This window comes from Rana temporaria, chromosome 12 (genome assembly GCF_905171775.1).
Source record: "Rana temporaria chromosome 12, aRanTem1.1, whole genome shotgun sequence".
Lineage (NCBI taxonomy): Eukaryota > Metazoa > Chordata > Amphibia > Anura > Ranidae > Rana > Rana temporaria.
Genome location: NC_053500.1, coordinates 20,099,552 through 20,114,734, shown reverse-complemented (window position 1 = coordinate 20,114,734; position 15,183 = coordinate 20,099,552). Strand labels below are relative to the sequence as shown.

General features: G+C 46.1%; 1 protein-coding gene across 2 annotated transcripts in view; it reads left to right on the top strand.

The window, feature by feature from the left end:
• CDH4 (cadherin 4) overlaps positions 1-15,183 on the top strand; it is an 836,782-nt gene that overhangs the window by 800,565 nt on the left and 21,034 nt on the right. For both annotated transcript variants that reach the window (XM_040331280.1, XM_040331281.1), the window contains exons 11-13: positions 790-932; positions 4,584-4,817; positions 8,337-8,570. In XM_040331280.1, the coding sequence (XP_040187214.1) occupies positions 790-932; positions 4,584-4,817; positions 8,337-8,570 (611 nt within the window). The remainder of the gene's footprint in view (positions 1-789; positions 933-4,583; positions 4,818-8,336; positions 8,571-15,183) is intronic.

The following is a 15,183-nucleotide window of genomic DNA, read 5'->3' as shown; positions in this document are numbered from 1 at the left end:
GAGGAAGTATAGCTAGGTAGATTCAGTAAGAGTTAGGCCGGCTTATCAGTAGATAAGCCGACCTAACTCAGAATCTACGCCGACTTATGTTTAAGCGTATGCTCAAACAGAGATACGCTTAAACATATCTAAGATACGACGGCTTGCGCCGTCCTATTTTAGATTGCAATATTTCGGATGGCCGCTAGGTGGCGCTTCCATTGCGGTCGGCGTAGAATATGTAAATGAGTAGATACGCCGATTCACAAATGTACGCCCGGCCGCCGCAGTACATTTACGCAGTTTCCGTAAGGCAATATCAGGCCTAAAGTTATTTCATCTATTAGGTGGAATAGTAATGTTAAAGTATGGCCGCCGTTCCCGCCGCGAGATTCGAAATTTTTACGTTGTTTGCGCAAGTCGTCCGCGAATAGCGATTTACGTCGTTTACGCCCACGTCAAAATCAATCGGCCCGTGCGGCGTACTTAGCCGCAATGCACACTGGGAAATGTAGGCGCCCGGCGCATGCGCAGTACAAAAAAAACGTCAAAAACGTAAGGTCAAGCCTTATTAACATTAAACACGCCCCCCCCACAAACACATTTGAATTTGGCGCCCTTACGCCCGCCTGCTTTAGGCTACGCCGCCGTAACTTAGCAGGCAAGTACATTGTGAATCATGTACTTGCCTAGCTAACTTACGGCGGCGTAGCCTAAACACGCTAAGCTACGCCGCCGCAAGTTTAGGCAATTGTACCTGAATCTACCTAATAGTCACCACAGTTCATCCTTGTATTTTATCTCCTGTAGGTACTCTAAGCTGTACGACCCAGCAAACTGGCTCACCATCAACGCCACAAATGGGCAAGTGTTTACTACCGCTGTGCTGGACCGCGAATCGCCCTTTGTGAAAGATGACATTTATGAAGCCAAATTCCTAGCCACAGACAACGGTGAGTGATCAGACTACCAAACTGTCCAGGGGGTGACACCAAACAAACCTAATGATATTTGAGATTTATCTGGAGGTTGTAGATGCAGTCATGCTTCTCTAATAAGGTGGTGCAGAAAGCAATGATAATTTAATTGTTCCCTGGTATAAACTTCGATATGAATGCCTGCTGTATGTTGGAGTACTTTGCAGATCATCATCATTTTTTCACCACGTTACCTGCCTGATTCACAAAGCACTTGCAATAAAAACCTACGCCGGCGGCCTCCGGCGTAAGCCCGCGTAATTCAAAGGGGCGTGTGCCATTTAAATTAGGCGCACTCCCGCGCCAGACTTACTGCGCATGCTCCGTTTCAAAAATTTTCGAACGGCGACGTGCGTAGCGTACTTCCGTATTCCCGGACATCTTACGCAAGAAGGAAACATTTTCAAATTTTGACGCGGGAACGACGGCCATACTTTATACAGCACATACGTGTGCTGTGTAAAGTTAGGGCACCAAAAACGACGACTAACTTTGCGACGGGAAACTAGACTAGCAGCAACGTAGCGAACGCGAAAAACCGTCGTGGATCGCCGTAACTCCTAATTTGCATACCCGACGCTGGTTTACGACGCGAACTCCCCCCAGCGGCGGCCGTGGTATTGCATCCTAAGATCCAACAGTGTAAAACAATTACACCTGTCGGATCTAAGGGCTATCTATGCGTAACTGATTCTATGAATCAGTCGCATAGATACTCTGAGAGATACGACGGAGTATCTGAGATACTCCGTCGTATCTCAGCTGTGAATCTGGCCCACTGTGCCCATTGCAGCCTTACTGTGCCCATTGTAGCCTTACTGTGCCCATTGCAGCCTCAGTATTCTTGACAGGCTGCGGGCATCCATTTTTTCAAAAGTTGTGGCTTCCTCCTGGTCCGTGATAGGAGTTTGACACTGTGTCCGGCTACCGCCTATCACGGAGGTCCTCTCATCCTCGGACTCAGTTTCCCAGCAGTTACTGTGTTCAGTGTTCTGCCAATCACGGACCTTCTTTCATGCTCGGACAAGAGGACGTCCATGATAGGGCGGAATACTGAACACAGTCTCTGCTGGGAAAGTCCGAGGATGAGAGGACCTCCGTGATAGGCGGAAGAGGAACACAGTGTCAAACGCCTATCACGGACCAGGGGGGAAGCCGCGACTTTTGAAAAATGGACACCCGCGCCGCGACAAGTACACTGACTCGAGTATAACCCGAGGGGGCTATTTTCAGCCCTAATAAAAGGGCTGAAAATCTCGGCTTATACTCGAGTATATATGGTAAATCAGACTTGCACCCCTAGCTTCCACCTTCAGTGATAGTAAGAAAGCCGCTTGGGGCTGAAGTGTTTGGTCAAGTGACCAGCATGCGTGAAGATTCCAGGAAATGTTGCCACTTGTTCTGTTGCTTTTCTTGCTTATCACTGGAAGTGAGAATCCTAACAAGGCCATGCTGTATAGTACATAGAGTACATAGTAGGTATGACTTTATTGTGAGACGAAGCGGAGAGCTGTGTAAAGTGCTGCAAACTCAAGATGTTTTGTGCAAAGCAGGTCCTGACAATCTAAAGGCACTGGAGGGATGCTAAACACAACAATACAAGCAATATGAGGAGTGTGTTTAGATTAATAACAGCGGCGGGCTCAGACAATGTGGTCACACTGTTATGGTTCAAGCAGCCGTACTGAATGGGCGACGCTGATAATACCAAGGACTGAATGCCGAGAAAAGGGCTTCTGGCTGTTATAATCGCTTAAAGGGAATTGCTGGCCATTTTTGTCTGGTATTTATTCATATATTGACAAGGCCTCATTGCTTTGTGTGTGTATGGACATTTGTTGGTTACTAAGTAACAAATAATCAATGCTTCATCATATTCATAATCCTGGGGCTTTCAGCAGGCCTCCGACCTCTTGGCTGTGGAGTAGGAGGGCAAGGATCAGGGAAATAGGATGGGGGGGCATGCCAAAGTTACAGGGTCATGTGTCTGAAAGTGCAAATGATACCTCCAGTATATCCGGCATGTCTGATGAGTGAATCAGAGGAATATATTTAAGCTGAACCTTTTTAAAAGCAAAAGTTATACTTAAAGTGGATGTCACAATGTAGACGATTTCCTATTATCTGTGCCCAGTCTTGCCACACAGAGTTAATCCAGCTCTGAGCAATCCTCTTTTTATTGTTCAGGGAAATAAAACAGACTTCCAGATAAAAAACAAAGTCCTTGCTTGAGTGACAGGTTATTTACATATCTCGTGCACTGCTTGCAGACATACACAGCTTCTGTAAAAAGTGCTCAATTCACATCCCCCTCCCCTCTTCCCTCCAGCTCTATGTATATTCTGATGGCTGTTGCATTTTCTCATGGCACTGAACTGTGACTCACCCCATATTTTGAAAACATTTAATCAAAACACAGGGGAGGGGATGTGAATTGTGCAATTGCGTAGCGCAGTAGGGAGCCAAGAAGTGAAGCCGCACGGCTTCACTTCCTAATTCCCTTACCAAAGATGGCGGCTGCAGCAGCCGAGAGCCGACACACAGATCAGCCTCGGCTGCCGACATCGCGGGCGCCCAGGACAGGCAAGTGCCCATATAATAAAAGTCAGCAGCTGCTGTATTTGTAGCTGCTGGCTTTTAATACTTTTTTTTTCAGCGGAACTCCGCTTTAACTTTTTTTTATTGTTTAATATTTTTAAACCCCTGGGGGCGCGCAGCGGCTCAGAATCCTGAGGACGTCATATGACGTCCAGTCAGGATTTTACAACCACTTTGCCGCCGTCAATCTGTCATTGGCGGGCGGCAAGTGGTTAAGGATCCTGAGTGAACACACCAAGTTGTGTGTCTGCTCTTATTGCCCATTTCTATCCCCCCAAAAAATAAAATAAATTCCCATTTTACTTACCATGGTCATGTGATCCTCCAATGTCGGATCTTCTCTTTTCCTTTGTTTTCTTCTTCAGGTGTCCACATCACTGCCCGCGTGATGTGGATACTTTCTATTGGTGGGGTCCACTCAGAGTCCTAAGAGTAGTGACGCCATTGCATAGGGGAGGGCCGGCGAGGGACCATCTGCAGTGCTGGACTAGTTGTTCCCCGCACCTATAAACAGTACCAGCAAGGGACCTGGACTTGATTGAGTAGAACTTTCTTCACAAGCTATGGAAAACTAAAAACCCCCACAAGGCATCTGATGACTGCTTTGTGCTATGCTGTAAAAAAAAATCACCCCAGGGTATTAAGCAACCATTACATTCAAAAGGCAATCTCTTATTTGATTTTCTTTCCTTTCCTGCAATTTTAGAACATTAATATGTTCCTTTGAAAAATGGACATAAGGGATTTTACACCATTCAGTGTTTTCAGCAAAAAAAAAAAAATTATATATATATATATATATATATATATATATATATATATATATATATATATATATATATATATATATATATATATATATATATATTTATTTAAAATATAGATATATATATTTAAAATATATATATATAGCTTTTATTATTAGACAAATAGTGCTTTATATCTTTATTTATGCAGAAATGATTAGACGGCTCATAAAGCAAAACAGAATGACCTTCATGTTTTTCCACCCCCCCCCCCCCCCCACAGGAGTGCCCCCTGCCAGTGGCACTGGAACATTGCAGATCCAGCTGATTGACATTAATGACAACGCTCCTGAGTTGGTTCCCAAAGAGGCCCAGATCTGCGAGAGACTGAATTCAAACGGCATCAACATTACTGCCACTGACGTGGACCGAAAACCCAGCGGAGATCCATTTGTGTTTGAACTGCCAACCGTGCCCTCCACCATTAGGAGGAACTGGACCATTACCAGGATCAATGGTAGGAATAAGAGGATGGGCCAAGGTGCTGTGTGAAATCTGTATGTTAAAGAAGAGCTCCAGGCAGGGGCGGATTGACCATTGGGGCTCTCGGGCACTGCCCGAGGGCCCCATGCCATTAGGGGGCCCCATCAGGGTTGCCAGGCTCAGTAAAACCAGGGACAGTATGTAAAAATCTGTGTTTTTTTTACATCTGTCCCTGATATGTACGAAACCGACATGCTTTTGATGTGAAAATCCCAAGATTTTAGCTGCCCCGCCTCTGCACTGCCTCCTGGCATGGTGGCCATCTGTAAGCCCGGGGGCCCCATAATCTTCTATTGCCCGGGGGCCCCATGAGTTGTCAGTCCGCCCCTGGCTCCAGGAAGCTCTGTCTTTATATATGTTTATATACTGTGTGTGTAATTATGTATGTGTGTGTGTGTGTGTGTGTATATATATATATATATATACAGTAAGGGAAAGTATTTGATCCCTTGATAATCTTGTATCTTTGCCCACTGGCAAAGAACTGATCAGTCTATAATTTTAATGGTCAGTTTATTTAACAGTGAGAGACAGAATAACAACAAAATATTAAAAGTTATAAATGAATTTACATTTTAATGAGTGAAATAATAAGTATTTGATCCCCTATCAAGCAACAAGATTTCTGACTCCCAGGTGTCTTCCATACAGGTAACAAGCTGAGATTAGGAGCACTCTCTTAAAGGAGTATTCATCAATTTTAACCACTTAAGCCCTGCCGCATGACTATATACGTCCTCTTTTTGAAGATGGATATCTCGGTAATGGTAGCAGCTGCTGCCACAACCGAGATATCCATCTCTTCAGGCGGCGGTGCTGTAAACGATAATGGTGGTCTCCGCGGTGGATTCGCGGAGGGAGAGGAGCCATCAGTAGCGGCGGAGGCGATCTGGTCCCTCTGCCTCTGTGGCATGGATACGAGTGAAGGCAAGATGACCCCCACCTATTTCCATAGCATAGCAGGGCGGAGGCGACATCAAAACGTCACTTCTGCCCATACGTCTTAAAGGGACATTTTTTTGGTTGTCATTTTTTCAAATGACAAAAATTGTATTTGTTTTTTTATTTATTTTGACCCCAGATCTAATATCTTTTTGAAGATGGATATCTCGGTAATGGCAGCAGCTGCTGCTACAACCGAGATATCCATCTCTTCAGGCGGCGGTGCTGTAAACGATAATGGTGGTCTCCGTGGCGGATTCGCCGCAAGATCACCGTTATTGGCGGAGGGAGAGGGGCCCGCCGCTCTCCCGCACCCTCTGCCGCTTACCGGATCCGTCGGTAGCGGCGGAGGCGATCTGGTCCTTCTGCCGCTGTGGCATGGATACGAGTGAGGGCAAGATGGAGGGCGGAGGCGACATCAAAACGTCACTTCTGCCCATACGTCTTAAGGGGACATTTTTTTTGTTGTAATTTTTTAAAATGACAAAAATTGTATTTGTTTTTTTATTGCATTTTAGTGTAAATATGAGATCTGAGGTTCTTTTGACCCCAGATCTCATATTTGAGAGGACCTGTCATGCTTTTTTCTATTACAAGGGATGTTTACATTCCTTGTAATAGGAATAAAAGTGAGGCATTTTTTTTTTTAAACAGTGTAAAAATAAATAAAGTCAAGTACAATAAATAAGAAAACAAAAACAAAGGATTTTAAAGCGCCCCGTCCCGACGAGCTCGCGCGTAGAAGCGAACGCATACGAAAACGGTGTTCAAACCACACATGTGAAGTATCCCCGCAATCGTTAGAGTGAGAGCAACAATTCTAGCCCTAGACCTACTCTGTAACTCAAAAGATGCAACCTGTAACGTCGCCTATGGAGATTTTTAAGGGTAAAAGTTTGTCGCTATTCCACGAGCGGGCGCGATTTTGAAGCGTGACATGTTGGGTATCAATTTACTCGGCGTAACATTATCTTTCACACAAAAAAAAAAATTGGGCTAACTTTACTGTTGTCTTATTTTTTTATTAAAAAAAGTGAATATTTTCCCAAAAAAGTGCGCTTGTAAGACCGCTGCGCAAATACGGTGTCACAAAAAGTATTGCAATGACCGCCATTTTATTCTCTCGTGTGTTAGAAAAAAAAACAATATATATAACGTTTGGGGGTTCTAAGTAATTTGCTAGCAAAAAAAAAAGTGTTTTTAACGTGTAAACATCGAGGGGCAGATCCACATACCTTTGTGCCGGGCGCAGCGTATCTAAGATACACTACGCCGCCGTAACTTATTTATTTTATTTCGAATTCTCAAAGAATTTGCGCCGTAAGTTACGGCGGCGTAGTGTATCTCTGGCGGCGTAAGGGCGCGGAATTCAAATGAATGTAATGGGAGCGTGTTTTATGTAAATACGTTGTGACCCGACGTAAACAACGTTTTTTTTTAACTGCGCATGCGCCGTCCGTGGGGGTATCCCAGTGCGCATGCTCGAAATTAAACCGGAACCAGCCAATGCTTATGACGGTGATGTCATTCTACGCAAATTCCTATTCGCGAACGACTTAAGCAAACGACGTAAAAAATTCAAAATTGGACGCAGGAACGACGGCCATACTTAACATTGAGTACGCCTCATAATAGCAGCTTTAACTATACGCCGGAAAAAGCCGAACGCAAACGACGTAAAAACAATGCGCGGCCCGGACGTACATTCGTGGATCGCCGTAAATAGATAATTTGCATACTCGACGCAGAATTCGACGGAAACGCCACCTAGCGGCCGCCAAAAAATTGCAGCTTAGATCCGACGGCGTACTAAGACGTACGCCTGTCGGATCTAGCCGAGATGCCGTCGTATCTTGTTTTGTGGATACAAAACAAAGATACGACGCGCAAAATTTGAAATTACGCGGCGTATCAAGAGATACGCCGGCGGAATTTCTTTGTGGATCTGCCCCCGAGTCTGAAAAACAGGCTCGGGGCTTAAGTGGTTATCATTACTAGAAAATGTCTTATTTTGTGTTATTTTTCTTAGGATAACGGAATTATAATGAAAACTCCAGCTCCGCTGCTGAAGTCTGAGAGAAAGAAAACACAATAGAAAATCTACGGCATTAACAAATGTCCTAAACTGAAGCACTAGTTGTTCTGCTGTAAACTTTTCCATTGTTTTTAACTTAGTAAAGTTTTAAAAGACATGTTCTGTCCTTAGAGGATGAGGCGTCACATTGTTCTTACGTCTAAAAGTTACCTATTATACATTTTAGCGAAGATAAAATTAATTTGCTGATCACTCTTAAGCAGTAAAAAAAAAAGTATTTAATTAAAAGCTGAACTGCAGGTCACAAAATGGATTTGGGCACATACTTTGGGTTGGAGCCGGAGAGGGCTAAGAATCGCAGTTGTAATTATATGGTGCATAGAAAAGATTCATTAACCTTTATGCAGTTCAGTATAATAGAAAACATTTCACACCAGGTACCGATGGGAGGGGGAAACGGGGCTTTTCACTCAATGTGACTTGTATTGTCATGGCACCACCTTGTGGTCTTTGCAGGTAATTACGCAAGGCTGAGTCTACAGATTGGTTACTTGGAGTCGGGAGTGTATGAAGTTCCCATAATTGTGACGGACTCAGGAAACCCCCCTCTCTATAACACGTCAATGATCCGAGTGAAAGTTTGTCCCTGCGATGAGAATGGAGATTGTACTACAATCGGAGCCGTGGCTGCAACGCGACTGGGGACGGGAGCCATTATAGCCATCCTCATCTGTATTATCATCCTGCTATGTGAGTAGAGTATCTTACTTGGTCTTTATTACTTATTTCTCTTTATTAAACTCCATCCACTCCATATTATTATACAGCCTTCTAACATCATTACAAAGACTAATGCCGCGTGCACACGACCGTTTTCCATGATGAGAAAAATGCAATTTTTTAAACTGGTCGTGAAAAACGGTCGTGTGTGGGCTCCAGAGCATTTCTCTCGATGAGAAAAATGGGCGTTAAAATTTAGATCCTGCTCTATTTTTTTCTCGTCGTTTTTCACGTCATGAAAAACGGTCGTGTGTACACTTTTAACGAGGGGGGAAAAACGTGCATGCTCAGAAGCAAGTTTTGAGACGGGGAAATTAGCATAAGCAGCCCAAAGAGTGGCGCCATTTGAATGGAACTTCCCCTTTATAGTGCCGTTGTACGTGTTGTACGTCACCGCGCTTTGCTTGAGCATTTTTTATCACGATCATGTGTGTGCAAGGCAGGCTTGAGAGGAATCACATTGAGAAAAACGTAGTATTTTTCCATGACATGAATAACGGTCGTGTGTACGCGGCATTATAGAACGGAGAACTCTCTCCTGTCACAGACATTCAGGATTGTTTAGCTACTTTAGATGCAAGAGGAATAAGCCGGATTCCTGGATGTCTCTGAGAATTCCTAGCTATGTGCGCATTAGATAAGAAGCGGCAGGTAGGGTAATGCTAGCCCCAAGCTGGCCACACACGGTCAGATTGGGTTTCAGATCACATCTGTCATATCAACAAAGTTCTCCAGCACTTATTCATTGAAATGATATCCAATCGGGTAGAAAATCACTCTGCACACTTGATGGTTAATTTTATTGATTTCATGGATCAAATTTGAAACAAATCTCTGAGCGCCCGGCAATTGTCTGGAGATTGTAGTTGGACATAAAAGCTTTGGTGATCAGCTCTTCAGTATGTGAGGATACATGCTCATGTTCACGAAGAAGACAATTAGTGGAACCAGCCCAGATGCCAGTCTTCTCTAAGAAAATGATAGAGATTGGCTGCAAACGAAAATCACGGCCAGCCAATACACTAGCGGAGAGTGTTCATGTTACATATGGACAACATAACTATCACCTAATACTGTACAACACAAACTACCTGAAAGGTAATCTATTTAGACAGTGGCGGCCGGTGGTAATTTTTTTTGGGGGGGGGCGGCAATCACGGAGGCGTCTTCCCCTTTCCAGGGGTCATCACGGTGGCGGCTTCCCCTGCCCCTGCTCTCCATGGGTCATCGCTGTGGCGGCTTCCCCTTCTCTCCACGGGTTATCTCAGTGGTGGCTTTCCCTTCCCCCTGCTCTCCACGGGTCATCATGAAGTGGCGGCTACCCCTTCCCCTGCTCTCCACCGATCATCACTGTGGCGGCTTCCCCTTCCCCTGCTCTCCACGGGTCATCACTGTGGCGGCTTCCCCTTCTCTCCACCGGTCATCACTGTGGCGGCTTCCCCTTCCCCCTGCTCTCCACTGGTCATCACTGTGGCGGCTTCCCCTTCCCCTGCTCTCCACGGGTCATCACTGTGGCGGCTTCCCCTTCTCTCCACGGGTTATCACAGTGGTGGCTTCCCCTTCCCCCTCCTCTCCACTGGTCATCCCGGTGGCGGCTTCCCCTTCCCCCTGCTCTCCACTGGTCATCCCGGTGGCGGCTTCCCCTTCCCATGCTCTCCACGGTAATCATGAAGTGGCGGCTTCCCCTGCTCTCCACAGGTCATCACGGTGGTGGTGGCTTCTGTTTCCACCCTTCTCCTTGGCGGGCAGTCGGGAGTCTTCTCTTTTTGGTCAATCGGAAAACTGGTCTCACGCCTACTTCTGATTGGCCGGATTGAGAATCAGTGTTTCAACAGCAAATGTTCGTTCGCCGTTGTAACACCATGGTGGGCTTATTGTGCAATGCTCTAATCAAGTGATAGACAAAACAAGCAGGATTCAAGCCAAAGCGGTGCGGGGGTGCCTGAGCCGGAGACGTTTGGAAAAACTTGAAAATACTTTGTTCACAAACCTTGCCAAGGTTGTCCGAGTTCAGCCGAGCTGTCCCAAGCGTTTCCGAGTATTTCTGAGGCTCTCTGGCGCCCCCCAACTCTGGCCACATGCGGTATTGCATGCCATTGAAGTACATTTTCGTTTCCATTGACTTCTATGGGGAAACTCGCTTTGATATGCAAGTGCTTTGGATTACGAGCATTCTCCTGGAATGGATTATGCTCGTAATCCAAGGTTCCACTGTACATGCGTAAGCTGCAGGCCCCCGGCAAGGCACCCTGTATCCTGCAGACCCTACCTCTAACTTTTAGGAGTCTCACACAGTGGGAGCACATGTATTCTGATTGATAAATGACGGGCAGGTGACTGGCCACTGCCCCAGCCTATAACTGAATAGGAGCACTGGAAGGGCAAAGGCACATTGCCCTTGCAGTTTTGTTTTGTAATGAGATAATCGATACCTGTAGTGGTCTGTAATGAGATAATCGATACCTGTCAGTGGTCAAAAAAGTTATGGCCGATCAGTGAATAAAAGAAAATCTCAACACCTGATTTTCACACGCTTGCTCCAACTCAGCCCTTGAATCTGTACCTTCTATTACAGGCCAACTCTTTTTTTCTACACTTATAAGTTCTTTCTATACATCAGGCCAGTGGCAACATACAATGTTGAAATACACATGTTCTCTGCAAAAGGATTGGTAATCTTGTTCAGCCAGTTTTGTGGTTCACATATCCCTTCTATACTATACAGTGGAACCTCGGATTGCGTGTAACGCGGTCAAGGAGCGTTTCCCAATACAAACAGGCCTGGATTTTCCACAAGGCCACTGAGGCCAGGCCTTGGGGCGGCAGGGCGCCAAGGGGCGGCAGTGGCATGGAGTCCCCCGACGCCCGGAACATACAGTTAAGGGCGGTAAGTTATGGGGCAATCCGCTCGCTCGTTAACAAGTGATTGTGGCGATGTCGCCAAAATCACTTGTAAAATATGTGCTCCCGTCCGTCCTCCCCTCTCCCCCCACCCCACATACCTCTCTTTGCTGGCTCTGTCTTCGGGACTCCGTCCTCCCCCCGGCCACTGAGTCTGTCTCCTGTCCCTGCTGTCCATGTACACAGTGAGAGGGGAGAGCTGTGTTCTTCCCATCTCAGCCATGACAGGAGTTCTAGCACAGTGCTAGGACTCCTGTTTTGGAGGTGACAGGGTCAATAAAGAGAACATGTCACCTCCAAATGCAATCACACAGGGAATTGTTTTCTCCTGTGTGATAGCAAAAAAGTTAAGTGAAAAAAATTGATAAAAAATAAATAAATAATAAGAAATAATAATTAAATTAATAAAATAAAAATGTAAAGAATAAGAAAAATAATAAGAAAATTATACAAAAATTTAAAAAAAGTAAGCGACAAGCTACAAAAAAAAAAGTGATAAAAAAGTAAAAAAATAAAAATAAAATTGAACTAACCGTGCCGCCCATTCTCCGTTGATTTGGGGGGGGGGGTGGTTCGGTTGGCAGGGAGGGGCTGCATTGCGGAACCTGGCCTTGGGGCAGCAGGGAGAGCAAATCCGGCCCTGAATACAAGCGCTGTGTTTTTAAAAATCCAGACTCAGTTTGTGAGTGTTGACTTGCAAAACGAGCAGCCTTTTTAAGGTTTTACGAGTTCAGCCGAGCTGTCCTCGGCCTTTCCGGGTGTTTCCGAGGCTCTCTGGCGGGTGTGTGAGGGGGTCCTCCCACACAGCCCACCCTACCTGCTCCACTTTGAAGCCCAACGGGGCAGAGGGACTCCCTATAAGGGAGTGAGAGGATTTGCCCACTCAACCAGCCCCGTTAGTCCTTCGCCTCTCTTTTTTTAGAGACCGCGTGGTCAAAGTCCCCCCCCCCCATTTAAGTCAATGCGGAACAAATTATTTTCATTTTTCTATTGACTTCTATGGGGAAACTCGCTTTGATATGTAAGTACTTTGGATTACGAGCATTCTCCTGGAACGGATTATGCTCGTAATCCGAGGTTCCACTGTATAGCCATGAGCGGCTATATATTTGATGGAACACTTGGTCTTGTACTACCATCACTCTTCTGTGTAGCTAAGCTTCCTCTTAGATATGGGTGGATTTCGTGTTTATTTCCCATCATAAAGAGGTGGCAGTGTCGGCACCTCTCCAGGCCTCTTGCCTGCACTCAGTTTTCTCCTTGCTGGAGCTCACAATGTCATGACGTTGTCATTTATACCCAAAATTATTCCAATCACTCAACACTGGCAGCAAGGTGACCATAATCAAGAGGAATCATTAGCATGGAGTGCAACAGAGAATAATCACCGAGCCTGTGCGTTTTGTTATTTCTGCATACGTTTAACTTTCATGTTTGTTTAAAATCCAGGAGCCGAGCATCGCATGAAGTTAATTCTGTTTGAAGGGTAATTGGGAGATGTTCTTTCCTTGTGGGGTGATGCTGAGCCACTTTGAAAGCTTTTACTGTTTTAGTCTTTTGCTTTAGGGATTTTAGTTTGCTTTATAAAAAAAAGAAACACGGTGTCATGGCTTTACTATAAATCACGCTGGCTTCTTCTGTACATTTTATTGTGCACACCAAATCCTTTCAATCGGATCTGTTACTTTTAGATACTATAAGGAGCAGGGCCGGAGTGGGACTCATTTTCAGCCCTGGAGTTTCATGCCTTAGACCAGCCCACTTTAGTTCATGACTATTAAAATAATGTAATTAAAACCTCAAAATATAAGTTTGCAATGGCGCACTGTTCTCTACAGCCTGTAATTGATAGTATTTTTCCAAAAATATTTCCAATTCAGTGCAAATACAGTAGCCTAAGTTTTTTTCTTCACGGTGAAGATTTATTAGAACAATAAATAACAGGACCCTCCTCGCACGTCTGTACCCACCTCGCACCCTCCTGTCCCCAGGAGAGCTGGTGGTCCCTGTCCCCAGGAGAGCTGGTGGTCCCTGTCCCCAGGGGAGATAGTGGTCCCTGTCCCCAGAGGAGATGGGGTGGGGTATATGATGGTGTTTGGGGGAGATGGGGTTGTCTCACTCACTGTGACCATGGTGCACTGTCAGGTTAATGTAGTACTAGATCTCAGAAAGCATGGTCTGGATGTACCTGATGTGGCTGGCTATTTTCCAAGCATTTGTCCATGGTCACTTTGGCTCCCCCCACAGCAGCACAGAGAGGACGATCAACATCGGAAGCTGCCTGCATCTATTTTAAATTGGCTCTCTGAGAGAGCTCCCTGCGTGAAGGGGTGGGGGGACTCGGACTCTGGGAGACCAGCCTGTGATGTCCAGCGGTAAGCCTGCTCACAAAAAAATCGGTGCCTGCAGGGGCGTTGCTAGGTGCCAAAAAGACCAGGGGCTTCAGCCCGAAGCCAAGCCGGCACCGGGGGGGGGGGGGCTGCGGGTGCGGTCGGAGTGGCGCAGGGTGACCTACCTGATACACATACCCTGACCTACGTGAGTGTGTGTGTTAGTACACACTGACATAACCTGCATACACTAACACTGACATGACCTGACTACCCTGACCTGTCTACCCTGACCTGACCTGCATACACTGACCTGACCACACTGACCTGATCTGCATACACTGACCTAACTACACTGACCTGACTACACTGACCTGACTACACTGACCTGACTACACTGACCTGACTACACTGACCTGACTACACTGACCTGACTACCCTGACCTGACCTGCATACACTGACCTGACCACACTGACCTGATCTGCATACACTGACCTAACTACACTGACCTGACTACACTGACCTGACTACACTGACCTGACTACACTGACCTGACTACACTGACCTGACTACACTGACCTGTCCTGCATACACTGACCTGACCACACTGACCTGACTACACTGACCTGACCTGCATACACTGACCTGCATACACTGACCTAACTACACTGACCTGACTACACTGACCTGACTACACTGACCTGACTACACTGACCTGACTACACTGACCTGACTACACTGACCTGACCACACTGACCTGACTACACTGACCTAACCTGTCCTGCATACACTGACCTGACCACACTGACCTGACCTGACTAGACTGACCTGACCACACTGACATGACCTGACTACACTGACCTGACCTGTCCTGCATACACTGACCTGACCACACTGACCTGACTACACTGACCTGACCTGCATACACTGACCTGACTACACTGACCTGACCTGCATACACTGACCTGACTACACTGACCTGACCACACTGACCTGCATACACTGACCTGACCTGCATACACTGACCTGACTACACTGACCTGACCTGACTACACTGACCTGACTACACTGACCTGACTACACTGACCTGACTACACTGACCTAACCTGTCCTGCATACACTGACCTGACCACACTGACCTGACCTGACTAGACTGACCTGACCACACTGACATGACCTGACTACACTGACCTGACCTGTCCTGCATACACTGACCTGACCACACTGACTACACTGACCTGACTTGACCTGCATACACTGACCTGACTACACTGACCTGACCTGCATACACTGACCTGACTACACTGACATGTCCTGCATACACTGACCTGACTACACTGACCTGACCTGA